Source organism: Mercenaria mercenaria, chromosome 5, assembly GCF_021730395.1.
Source record: "Mercenaria mercenaria strain notata chromosome 5, MADL_Memer_1, whole genome shotgun sequence".
NCBI lineage: Eukaryota > Metazoa > Mollusca > Bivalvia > Venerida > Veneridae > Mercenaria > Mercenaria mercenaria.
The window spans coordinates 86,096,579-86,110,653 of record NC_069365.1 but is presented as its reverse complement, the minus strand read 5'-3'; the positions used below and the strand labels follow the sequence as shown (position 1 = coordinate 86,110,653).

At 36.9% G+C, this 14,075-nt stretch overlaps 1 protein-coding gene across 3 annotated transcripts in view; it reads left to right on the top strand.

The window, feature by feature from the left end:
• The window catches only part of LOC123557833 (hypoxia-inducible factor 1-alpha-like), an 83,197-nt gene that overhangs the window by 30,026 nt on the left and 39,096 nt on the right, over nucleotides 1-14,075 (top strand). For all 3 annotated transcript variants that reach the window (XM_053544187.1, XM_053544189.1, XM_053544188.1), the window contains exons 2-3: nucleotides 3,955-4,046; nucleotides 8,000-8,157. In XM_053544187.1, coding sequence (XP_053400162.1) covers nucleotides 3,994-4,046; nucleotides 8,000-8,157 — 211 coding nt within the window. In that variant the 5' untranslated portion in view covers nucleotides 3,955-3,993. The remainder of the gene's footprint in view (nucleotides 1-3,954; nucleotides 4,047-7,999; nucleotides 8,158-14,075) is intronic.

Below are 14,075 nucleotides of genomic sequence, written 5' to 3'. Positions count from 1 at the left end.
TAGAGTACAAATCGACGCGTGCGTCACAGACTGACCGTTGGGAAGGGGTGACCATTAGGAGGGGTTAGACTGTATATACATTTATTATCTACATCCTTTATTTTGGAATTATTGTACATGTATCCCTCCATTTATATATTAGCCCACTTTATATGTCACCACAGCTGGCCCATTTCCTCATGTAAACAAAGCATGGCTTTCTACATTAGTTTAATTTTACTTGCCATTAGTTAAATTATATTTTATTTGCCAGAATTCTTTATTGGTCATATTGTTTTTCTTACCAGTTCAAATTTTTGATATCTTTTTTTCTAGAAAATGAATAATCGAAAAAAGAATACATGTAACGCAATAATTATTGGAGAACCAAAAATAATGGAAAGTTTTGTTCTGTCCTTAAATGTTCTAATAAATCAATAAGGAAATTGCGTCAGATTCACAACTGCTAATTCTTACCTAAAATATCTGTTAATATGCCAATCCTATGAAATATTTGTCATGTTCCTTTAGTCTTAGTGTCGAGATCATATATCTTACCTTATGGGTATTCTGCAGATTTTTGTTTCTGTTTAATAATGTTGGATTTTACTTCAGGTTTTGCTTCACTTGCCATTTCTTTATCAATTCCAGAGCTTTAAGGCAGATTTAAAAAAAAATTATTAGCTCACCTGAGCACAAAGTGCTCAAGGTGAGCTATTGTGATCATCCTGTGTCCATTGTCACCAATTTATCTGTTAACATTCTAGAGGTCATATTTTTAGCCCAATCTTAATGAAAATTGGTCAGTGGATTTTAGAGAGTTCAGCAGTTCTTCTGTTCAAGTCTGTCTAAATTTTCAATCTTTTCTATACATTTGATGGGAAGAATTTGTTTGGCTTTTCAACCATTATGTTGGATGATAAATCTTTACTTGATGAAAAACTATTAGTCCGCTACAGGGGCACATTTAATTTACCAGTCTTGAACTGTATTTCAGATCCTGTGTCTGTTTCAGTGGTTTATTTTAACCCTTATCATACTTGACACGATTGATTCAGCCTTTGTGACCAGTGCAGATCATGATCAGCCTGCACATCCTTGCAGTCTGATCAAGATATGCACTGTTTGCCATTCAGTCAGTATCTTTTTGGTAAACACCCCTTTTAGCAGTTATTGGTACTGTCCAAATTGAAAGATGGACAAGTTCATTATAGAAATTTAGCAGGGAAAGGGTTAATGGAATGGAAACATGATAGCAGATCAGTTGAATGATAATTTGAAATGAATCCAGCTCAAAAGCTCCATGAAAAGTCTGGAAAGTTTACAATAATTTCAACAAAGTTACTGCATCTAATTGTATTGAATTATCAAAGTCTTGAACTAAAGGAAATTAAAAGTTGCTGCAGTAGCCGCTGCATATTTCATGTTTGTGACCATTTTTTGAAATCAAAACATGAGAATCACAATGTTTTTAAATGAAGAGAAAGACTCACTGAATGATGATTCTGAATCACGGTTCTGTTTTGGATAAACCAAATACACCCAGGTTGAAACGCATGGAATGATATTAAAATATTAACATGGCTCAAGAATTTACCATAAAGAGGCCTTGTATCATTTGCAGGACTCTTGACTCCTTGGTCAAAGGTTAAGGTCACACATGACTGTGAGAATTTTAAGGTTATTTAACTTAACTCATCAGTAACTTTTTTATGCATGTAGAATAGATTCTTGATCTGAGGTATTAACCCTCGAATCTTGCTGCCCAAGCATCAGTCATGCTGAATGGTTCCTATTGTTTTCTTCTCCCATCCCCTCCCCCACCTCTCATGCCCATCTGTCAGTAGGTCAGTCTGTCAGTCAAATAAGTAGGATCTTGCAGTAACTTTAAAAGTTCAAGATATCTTTTGTCATCAAACTTGTCCCAGTAATGGATTGCAATATAGAGAATATACAGTCATGTCCTTTTGTTTTGTCGCATTGTTAAATCAGTTTTTTATACGCCCGAAGGGACGTATTATGTTATGACGCTGGTGTCCGTCTGTCTGTCCGTTAGCAATTTCGTGTCGGCTCTGTAACTCTTGAACCCCTTGAAGGATTTCAAGGAAACTTTACACAAATGTTCACCACACCGAATCGATGTGCAGAGCGCATGTTTTGGATGTCTCGCTTCAAGGTCAAGGTCACACTTAGGAGTCAAAGGTCATATCACTTTGTTTCGTGTCCGCTCTGTAACTCTTGAACCCCTTGAAGGATTTCAAAGAAACTTGACACAAATGTTCACCACACCAAGACGACGTGCAGAGCGCATGCTCCAGATGACTTGCTTCAAGGTCAAGGTCACACTTAGGGGTCAAAAGTCATGTCAGTTTGTTTCGTGTCCGCTCTGTAACTCTTGAACTGCTGGAAGGATTTCAAAGAAACTTGGCAGAAATGTTCACCACATTTTAACGATGTGCAGAGCACATGTTCCGGATGACTCGCTTCAAGGTCAAGGTCACACTTAAGGGTCAAAGGTCATATATGACTTTGCTTTGTGTATATTGCTCTGCATTGCAGTGCTCTTGTTTTTATTTGGCAGATCTCTTTTTTGTACTTACAATAATTTTTTTTTTAATTACTTCCGTTTTGTGTTACTGTAAATTGTTAATTTTGAAACTTTTTTATTATTGGCCGTAGGGAAAAACCGAGACCACTTTTCTGTGGTACAACATGGACGGTACCTCCAATTTTAAGGTGTATTTTTACATACCTGTACCTGATAAGGATTTTTTTTGTAGACTTTGAATATCTTTTTTGTTTTTTAATATTAAATGATGATCAGGGCTGCAGATAATTTTTTTGGGCCTATGAGTACTTACTCATCATAATTTTTGTGAATGAGTAAAATGGTAAAATCTAAAATTGACTAGGAGTATTTTTACTCCTGAAAATTTGTAAATGTGAAAGAAAAAAAATAGAAATCAGTTTTAATAATAACATATTTATTGGGTGTAACACCCATGAATTTGTTTGCAGTTCAATTTCACCTTTAACTATGTTTTGGGGATCATTTTTGTTTGTGTAAAGAATGGGTAGAGTGTTTGTTCAGTTTTTACATTCTTAGAAAGAGACATTTTTGTTGTTTACTCCGCACTGGAAGTTGATATTTTAAATCGACACCGCTTTAAAATACACTACCGTTCCATCAATATTAATTCCCAGCTATTTGATTTACGTATGCACTGAGTGCGTTCAATGTGGGAGAATTAATGCCGACCTTGCTCTGTAACGTAAAACATCCAGACGAGTCATTGCGTGCGTTTCTGTAATTATACGTTTGTTTACGCTTAAAATTATCAGACATGCGTATATCCATTATTTCGAAGCATAATTTTTGCTGATACACATCTTATCTGGAGCTCTAAATGATACCTGGATTTTGACTCTATGATGGTCATACTATTTTCTATAATCATAATTACTTTAATAGAACCTTGCAGAGAAGTTCAATTAATTTTGTCAGTCAAGGTTGTTTCTTTGTTGTAAACAGCACAGGTATTTTTCTCAAGACAGTTTTATCGGGAAAAGATTATGGTTACAAATACAGAGAATTAATTTCAGGTGGTTTCAAATTCTGGAACTTCTTCCATAATAGGAGATTCAAGGTTGCCGTGTTTCTAAAGTTCTTTGAAACATTTCTTTTTCCACATTTAGTAATCAATTTTTTTTTCTTGGCATGCATTAAGACTATTTTTTCAAATATTCTTCTTTATAAATTTACCAGCATCTTAGCAAGATAATTTAGGCAATGACGGCAAGATTCATGATTGGACAGTTTGTCACATATTTTTGTAACAGCACATATTGTTTGGACAATTTGTTGTTTATTTTTATTTATCTATTTATTTATTTATATGTTTATTTTTGTAGCATCATATGTTGGCGAACAATTTGTCACAATTTGTCACAATTTTAATTATTTGGTACTTTCAGACAAATTTTACAAAATTGATCAGTGATGTAGTTGAAATAATGGATGATGATGATGATGATGCTGTTGTTGAAGAAAAACCATGCGCTTCCAAGTAAGTTGCTTATGTTTGTTCATTTTTAGCTCACCTGAGCCAAAGGCTCATGGTGAGCTTTTGTGACCGCTCGATATCCGTTGTCAGTCGTATGTCGTGCGTCGTGTGTCCGTCAACAATTTCTTCAAAACCAATGGGCAGATTTAAACCAAACTTCACAGGAATGATCCTTGGGTGGCCGCCTTTCAAAATTGTTCAAAGAAATGAATTCCACACAGAACTCTGGTTGCCATGGCAACCGAAAGGAAAAACTTAAAAAATCTTCTTGTCCAAAACCGCAACTTCAGCGTAGAGCCTCAGTATTTGGCATGTGACATCATCTAATGGTTCTCTATGAAGATTGTTCAAATTATGCCCCTGGGGTGAAAATAGGCCCCTCCCCGGGGGTCTCAAGTTTTACATAGACTTATATAGGAAAAAACTTTAAAAATCTTGTCCAAAACTGCAAGGCATAGAGCCTTGATATTTGGCATGTGACATCATCTAGTGGTCCTCTATGAAAATTGTTCAAATTATGCCCCTTGGGTGAAAAGAGGCCCAACCCTGGGGGTCCCAAGTTTTACATAGACTTATATAGGAAAAAACTTTAAAAATCTTCTTGTCTGAGAACACAAGACCTAGGCCTTTGATATCTGGTATGTAGCATTGCCTAGTGGTCCTCTACCAAGATTGTTCAGATTGTTACCCTGGGGTTAAACTTAAAAGAGGCCCCACCCCGGGGGTCCCAAGTTTTACATAGACTTATATAGGAAAAAACTTTTAAAATCTTCTTGCCTGAAACTGCAAGGCCTAGGCTTTTGATATTTGTTACGTTGCATTGCCTAGTGGTTCTCTACCATAAGTGTTCAAAAATCAAATTATTTCCCTGGGGTGAAAAGAGGCCCTTCCCTGGGGGTCCCAAGTTTTACATAGACTTATGTAGGAAAACATTTTAAAAGTCTTCTTGTCTGAAAGTTCATGGCCTAGGCCTTTGATATTTGGTATGTAGCATTGCCTAGTGGATCTCTAACAAGACTGTTCAAATTATGCCCCTGGGGTGAAAAGAGGCCCCGCCCTGGGGGTCACTTGTTACATGAGTTATATAGGAAAAAATACTTCAAAAATTATCAAATCGTATTTCCTAGACTGTTTAATTATAATTACCTGATGACCCCAAGTGATAAGGGTCACCTAACTATGACCTTGACCTACTGTATTACTTTCTTGTATTTTTTAGCTCACCTGTCACGAAGTGACAAGGTGAGCTATTGTGACCGCTTGATGTCTGTCGTACGTCGTCCGTCGTCCGTCAACAATTTGTAAAAAAATCTTCTTCTTGAAAACCACTGGGCAGAATTACACCAAACTTCACAGGAATGATCCTTGGGTGGCCCCCTTTCAAAATTGTTCAAAGAATTAAATTCCATGCAGAACTCTGGTTGCCATGGCAACCAAAAGGAAAAACTTAAAAAATCTTCTTCTCAAAAACCAGAAGCCCTAGAGCTTAGATATTTGGTGTGAAGCATTGCCTAGTGGACCTCTACTAAATTTGTTCAAATCATGACCCCGGGGGTCAAAATTGACCCCACCCCAGGGGTCACTTGATTTTACATAGGAATATATTAAAAAATCTTCTTCTCAAAAACCAGAAGCCCTAGAGCTTAGATATTTGACATGTAGCATTGCCTATTAGACCTCTACTAAAGTTGTTCAAATTATGACCCGGGGGTCAAAATTGACCCCGCCCTAGGGGTCACTTGATTTTACATAGGAAAATCTTCAAAAATTTTCTAAAAATAAACTAGAAGGCCTAGAGCTTAGATATTTCACATGTAGCATTACCTATTGGACTTCTACAAGATTTGTTCATATCATGACCCCCTGGGTCAAAATTGACCCCGCCCCAGGGGTCATTTGATTTTACATAGAAAAATCTTCAAAAATTTTCTAAAAATAAACCAGAAGGCCTAGAGCCTAGATATTTGACTTGTAGCATTGCCTAATGGACCTCTTCAATTTTTGTTCAAATCATGTCCCCCGGGGTCAAAATTGACTCCACCCTAGGGGCCACTTGATTTTACATAGGAAAATCTTTAAAAAAAATCCTAAAAATAAACCAGAAGGCCTAGATCTTAGATATGTGACATGTAGCATTGCCTAGTAGACTTTTACAAAATTTATTCAAATCATGACCCCTGGGGTCAAATTGACCCCGCCCCATGGGGTTACTTGATTGTACATAGAAAAATCTTCAAAATTTTCTAAAAATAAACCAGAAGGCCTAGAGCTTAGATATTTGACATGTAGCATTGCCTAGTGGACCTCTACAAAAAGTTTTCAAATCTTGTTTTTAAAGTTACTTTAAGAAAATTTAATCTATATTTTCTCATAATTCTTTTGATTGATTTTTATTATGATCTTTTGACCTTGAAGACTTGTCCTTAAGTGCAATGATTACAGGTGAGCGATATAGGGCCATCATGGCCCTCTTGTTAAGATACAGCCTTGAAATATGGATGACATGTACAGTTTTGCACACCGATCTTAAAACTGACTTTCAGTGACCATAATTTGACCTACTGACCTACTTTCTTAATATTTTAGCATCAGTTTGGCTTTTGAAACATGTAGCTCATATTACTCAGGTGAGCAATCCAGGGTCATCATGACCCTCTTGTTGGGAAAAACTATGCAGTGCCAGATATGTCTGGACTTTTTCCCAAAGTGGGAAAAATGCATGCCCTGTGATGTATGTCTGGACTGTTCCCTGTATTTGGGGAAAACAAAGCTTTGTCAAGTATGTCTGGACTGTTCCCTGAAATTCAGGAAAACAAAGCTTTGTCAGATAAGTCTGTATTGATTCTCAATTTCTGGGGAAAATCATGGTTTGTCAAGAAAGTCTTGGCTGTTTCCTGAATTTGCAAAAATTCATGCGCTGCCATGTAAGTCTGGACTGATTCTCAAGTTTTGGAGAAAATCGTGTGCTGCCATGTAAGTCTGGACTGATTCTCAAGGTTTGGAGAAAATCATGCGCTGCCATGTAAGTCTGGACTGATTCTCAAGTTTTGGAGAAAATCGTGCGCTGCCATGTAAGTCTGGACTGATTCTCAAGTTTTGGAGAAAATCATGCGCTGCCATGTAAGTCTGGACTGATTCTCAAGTTTTGGAGAAATTCATGTGCTGCCATTATAAGTCTGGGCTGATTCTCAATTTTTGGGAAAATCATGCGTTGTCAAGTAAGTCTGGACTGATTCTCAAGTTTTGGAGAAAATCATGCGCTGCCATTAAGTCTGGACTGGTTCTCAAATTTTGGAGAGAATCATGCGCTACCATTAAGTCTGGATTGGTTCTCAAATTTTGCAGAAAATCATGCACTGCCATTTAAGTCTGGACTGATTCTCAAGTTTTGGAGAAAATCATGCACTGCCATTTAAGTCTGGACTGATTCTCAAGTTTTGGGGAAAATCATGCACTGCCTTGTAAGTCTGGACTGATTCTCAAATTTTGGGGAAAGTCATGCAATGTCAAGTAAGTCTTGACTATTGCCTGAATTTGGGGGAAAGCAGCCATTGTCTAAAATGTTAGTAGGTATGATTTCTTCTTAAGAATTTAAGAACTGTCAAAGGTGAATACTGTATTTGTTAATATTGATAATGCCACTAGCTTTGTAAGAAAAGGACTAAAATTCTTAGATATCTGTTTACCACAGTAACTGAATACTACAGTATTAACAGTGTCAATAAAATCCTGCAAAAGGTTTCCATTTATTTCTTCATTAGTATCCCCTTACTGATTCTTTTCATTGTTCTTTTGTGAAATACTTCATAAAACAAATTACGCATGAAAATGCACACTATTTCAGAAAAAGAGTAGCTTGAATTTTACCCAGACTTTCTCTAAAGGAATAAGCCTCAGTACAAGCTGATGCATACATTGCCTCATGATTGGCTGGCTAAATTCTATATTTATTTCAGGTTATCGAGGAAGGTGGGAGAGAAGTTACGCCGTGACCGTTTGAACGGTTTGATCACTCAGTTGGCCGAGGAGATTCCCATCATTAAATATGCCCACCGAAGACTGGACAAGTCAGCGATACTTCGACTTACAGTCAGTTACATGAAACTGCATCTAGGTAAGAGGATATTACAACTGCATCTAGGTAAGGCGTAAAAAAAAAATTGTTTGTTTCCGGTATCCTGACCTACCCTAAATTTTTGGCCCGGCCCTAAATGTTTTCATGGCCTTGGAGAATATTTTTTTCAACTTTTTAACAAAAAGTTGCAAAACTTCACTTTTTATGCTTTAAACTTGGTCAGTGATGTTAGAAATCAACTTACTGATACTCTAAAGGCATAACTCCCTTATTTATATTCATTTTTTGACATAAAAATAATTTCTGAAAAGTCTCAATAAAAAAAAATTCCAAAAAAAAAAAAAATTCCGACCTACCTACCCTAATTTTTTTGAGCATGTTACCGGAAACAAAGAATTTTTTTGGGGGGCTTAAGTGGATATTACAACTGCATCTAGGTAGGTGGATATTACAACTGCATCTAGGTAAGCAGATATTACAACTGCATCTAGGTAGGTGGATATTACAACTGCATCTAGGTAAGCGGATATTACAACTGCATCTAGGTAAGCAGATATTACAACTGCATCTAGGTAAGCAGATATTACAACTGCATCTAGGTAAGCGGATATTACAACTGCATCTAGGTAAGCGGATATTACAACTGCATCTAGGTAAGCGGATATTACAACTGCATCTAGGTAAGCAGATATTACAATCATTTACCTGGAACTGGATATTACATTAGTTACCTGAAACCATGAACTGTGTCTAGGTTAAGTAAATATTGCTGTCAGTTACCTGGATGCGGATATTGCATTAGTTACCTGAAACCATGAACTGAGTCTAGGTAAGTGGATATTGCTGTCAATTAACTGGATGCGGATATTACGTTAGTTACCTGAGACCATGAACTGAGTCTAGGTTAAGTAAATATTGCTGTCAGTTACGAGGATGCAGATATTGTATTAGTTGCCTGAAACCATGAACTGAGTCTAGGTAAGTGGATATTGCTGTCAGTTAACTGGATGCGGATATTACATTAGTTACCTGAGACCATGAACTGAGTCTAGGTAAGTGGATATTGTTGTCAGTTACCTGGATGCGGATATTACGTTAGTTACCTGAGACCATGAACTGAGTCTAGATAAGTGGATATTGTTGTCAGTTAACTGGATGCCGATATTACATTAGTTACCTGAGACCATGAACTGAGTCTAGATAAGTGGATATTGTTGTCAGTTACCTGGATGCGGATATTACATTAGTTACCTGAGACCATGAACTGAGTCTAGATAAGTGGATATTGTTGTCAGTTACCTGGATGCGGATATTACGTTAGTTACCTGAGACCATGAACTGAGTCTAGATAAGTGGATATTGTTGTCAGTTACCTGGATGCGGATATTACGTTAGTTACCTGAGACCATGAACTGAGTCTAGATAAGTGGATATTGTTGTCAGTTACCTGGATGCGGATATTACGTTAGTTACCTGAGACCATGAACTGAGTCTAGATAAGTGGATATTGTTGTCAGTTAACTGGATGCGGATATTACATTAGTTACCTGAGACCATGAACTGAGTCTAGATAAGTGGATATTGTTGTCAGTTAACTGGATGCGGATATTACATTAGTTACCTGAGACCATGAACTGAGTCTAGATAAGTGGATATTGTTGTCAGTTACCTGGATGCGGATATTACATTAGTTACCTGAGACCATGAACTGAGTCTAGATAAGTGGATATTGTTGTCAGTTACCTGGATGCGGATATTACATTAGTTACCTGAGACCATGAACTGAGTCTAGATAAGTGGATATTGTTGTCAGTTACCTGGATGCGGATATTACATTAGTTACCTGAGACCATGAACTGAGTCTAGATAAGTGGATATTGTTGTCAGTTACCTGGATGCGGATATTACATTAGTTACCTGAGACCATGAACTGAGTCTAGATAAGTGGATATTGTTGTCAGTTACCTGGATGCGGATATTACGTTAGTTACCTGAGACCATGAACTGAGTCTAGATAAGTGGATATTGCTGTCAATTAACTAGATGCGGATATTACATTAGTTACCTGAGACCATGAACTGAGTCTAGGTAAGTGGATATTGCTGTCAGTTACCTGGATGCGGATATTACGTTAGTTACCTGAGACCATGAACTGAGTCTAGATAAGTGGATATTGTTGTCAGTTACCTGGATGCGGATATTACATTAGTTACCTGAGACCATGAACTGAGTCTAGATAAGTGGATATTGCTGTCAATTAACTGGATGCGGATATTACATTAGTTACCTGAGACCATGAACTGAGTCTAGATAAGTGGATATTGTTGTCAGTTACCTGGATGCGGATATTACGTTAGTTACCTGAGACCATGAACTGAGTCTAGATAAGTGGATATTGCTGTCAATTAACTGGATGCGGATATTACATTAGTTACCTGAGACCATGAACTGAGTATAGGTAAGTGGATATTGCTGTCAATTAACTGGATGCAGATATTACATTTGTTACCTGAGACCATGAACTGAGTCTAGGTAAGTGGATATTGCTGTCAGTTACCTGGATGCGGAAGGTCGGTAGTTCTACCCAGGTGCCCGCTGGTGATGAAATAATACATGGAGGGGCACCTGGGGTCTTCCTCCACCATGATAAGCTAGAAAGTCACCATATGACCTATAATTGTGTCAGTGTGAGGTTAAACCCAATAAAACAAGAAAAAGTTACCTGGAACTACATCATAATCTACATCAGGCCAAGAACTCTGAGGTTTCATATAATTAGATGGTATTTCACCCGCAAAATCCTTGACCATTTAGGGGGTATTTGTACCTCTAATACAATTTCTTATGGTTGAATTTTAATGTTACTAGACTTAGTATAATGCATGGATCCGATCTGTCAATCAAACCAATAATATTGGCCAATAAGATAAAGCGTTTTCCGTCGATCTGTAGACTTTGTTGCAAAGGCGCCATTGTGTCTCACAAGCTTACCATAACTAAGTACCTACAGACTGTAAAGTTCTAAATAAAAACAGCATTCTGTTACGTTCTCGAGATGCTTTACATATAAAATGTAAATATGACATCTAGAAATAAGAAAAGAAGTGACCACATGTAATAAATAATTGCGAAAACCGATGTAGCATGTTCATTTATCAAGTGTATCATTTCAAGAAATTACAGCTATTTTTAGCTCACCTGTCACAAAGTGACAAGGTGAGCTTTTGTGATCGCGCGGTGTCCGTCGTCCGTCCGTGCGTGCGTCCATAAACTTTGGCTTGTGACCACTCTAGAGGTCACATTTTTCATGGAATCTTTATGAAAGTTGGTCAGAATGTTCACCTTGATGATATCTAGGTCAAGTTCGAAACTGGGTCACATGCCATCAAAAACTAGGTCAGTAGGTCTAAAAATAGAAAAACCTTGTGACCTCTCTAGAGGCCATATATTTCACAAGATCTTCATGAAAATTGGTCAGAACGTTCACCTTGATGATATCTAGGTCAGGTTCGAAACTGGGTCACATGCCTTCAAAAACTAGGTCAGTAGGTCAAATAATAGAAAAACATTGTGACCTCTCTAAAGGCCATATTTTTCATGGGATCTGTATGAAAGTTGGTCTGAATGTTCATCTTGATGATATCTAGGTCAGGTTCGAAACTGGGTCACGTGCCGTCAAAAACTAGGTCAGTAGGTCTAAAAATAGAAAAACCTTGTGACCTTTCTAGAGGCCATATATTTCACAAGATCTTCATGAAAATTGGTCAGAACGTTCACCTTGATGATATCTAGGTCAAGTTCGAAACTGGGTCACATGCCTTCAAAAACTAGGTCAGTAGGTCAAATAATAGAAAAACCTTGTGACCTCTCTAAAGGCCATATTTTTCATGGGATCTGTGTGAAAGTTGGTCTGAATGTTCATCTTGATGATATCTAGGTCAGGTTCGAAACTGGGTCACATGCGGTCAAAAACAAGGTCAGTAGATCTAAAAATAGAAAAACCTTGTGACCTCTCTAGAGGCCATATATTTCATGAAATCTTCATGAAAATTTGTCAGAATGTTCACCTTGATGATATTTAAGTCAAGTTTGAAAGTGGGTCACAAATATCAAAAACTAGGTCAGTAGGTCAAATAATAGAAAAACCTTGTGACCTAACTAGAGGCCATATTTTCCATGGGATCTGTATGAAAGTTGGTCTGAATGTTCATCTTGATGATATCTAGGTCAAGTTTGAAAGTGGGTCACGTGCCATCAAAAACTAGGTCAGTAGGCCAAATAATAGAAAAACCTTGTGACCTCTCTAAAGGCCATATTTTTCAATGGATCTTCATGAAAGTTGGTCTGAATGTTCATCTTGATGATATCTAGGTCAAATTCGAAACAGGATCATGTGCGGTCAAAAACTAGGTCAGTAGGTCTAAAAATAGAAAAACCTTGTGACCTCTCTAGAGGCCATACTTGTGAATGAATCTCCATAAAAATTGGTCAGAATGTTCACCTTGATGATATCTAAGTCAAGTTCGAAACTGGGTCACGTGCCATCAAAAAGTAGGTCAGTAGGTCAAATAATGAAAAAACGTTGTGACCTCTCTAGAGGCCATATTTTTCATTGGATCTGTATGAAAGTTGTTCTGAATGTTTATCTTGATGATATCTAGGTCAAGTTTGAAACTGGGTCAACTGCGATCAAAAACTAGGTCAGTAGGTCTTGAAATAGAAAAACCTTGTGACCTCTCTAGAGGCCATACCCTTGAATGGATCTTCATGAAAATTGGTCAGAATGTTCACCTTGATGATATCTAGGTCAAGTTTGAAACTTGGTCACATGCCTTAAAAAACTAGGTCAATAGGTCAAATAATAGAAAAACCTTGTGACCTCTCTAGAGACCATATTTTTCAATGGATCTTCATGAAAATTGGTCAGAATTTTTATCATTATAATATCTAGGTCAAGTTCAAAACTGGGTCACATGAGCTCAAAAACAAGGTCACTATGTCAAATAATAGATATAACGACATCATACTCTAAACTGGATCATGTGGGAAGAGGTGAGCGATTCAGGACCATCATGGTCCTCTTGTTTAATTTGTTCTTGGACAGGTGTTACAGGATTTTCTTTTGATGTTTCACTCGAGAAAACGAAATTCTTTAAGGCAAATAAAGCATACATGTGAACAGCGATCTCCAAATTTCGGCCACTCTCTACACATTTTGTATAAGAATTTTAATGCTAAATATTTGTGAACTGATTTTTGCTTCTCTCCTAATGTCAGAAGTAATGTCGAATGCGTTATCATTATTAGTTTCAGCAACACTCAACAGATTGTGTAAGAATTTAAAAGCTAGATATTCTGTGAATGGATTTTTTGTTTTTCTCCTTAAGAATATCAGAAGTAATTTTGAATGCGTTATTCAAGTTTCTTGCCTTATTTAATGTTGCAGATGGTGCGTGAACCAACTGAAACGAAGAAAGATTGTTATGAAAATGATGTTGGTTGTGTTACCACAATTAGAAAAAAAAAACTTGTAGCCAGTTACAAGAGGAGCCATACAACAATAACGCCTAACTAACATAAGTTGATGTTCTGATAATCTATTTTTATAGATATAAATATGTATTTTTTCATGGGAATCAGCATACATTCGGACGAAGGTGTTTCTGCATCTTTTCTCCAACTTGCTATGTATATATTTCGGAATAATGTCTGTGAGTGTGTTTGTGCGAGTGCACGAGTGTTTTAATATTGCAATGAGCATAAAATTCCGTAACGATGTAAAGACATGTATTTCTTAACTTTCTTGTTCTCAAAATACAAATCTCAATGAATATAGAATTAACATGTGTTAAATGATCGTATGGCTTCTTTATTTAATAACCACTTAGATGTCCATAAATATCATTGTGTACAGCTTGTAAGAATTATGTCAGTATGTAGCAGTGACTGATCAGATA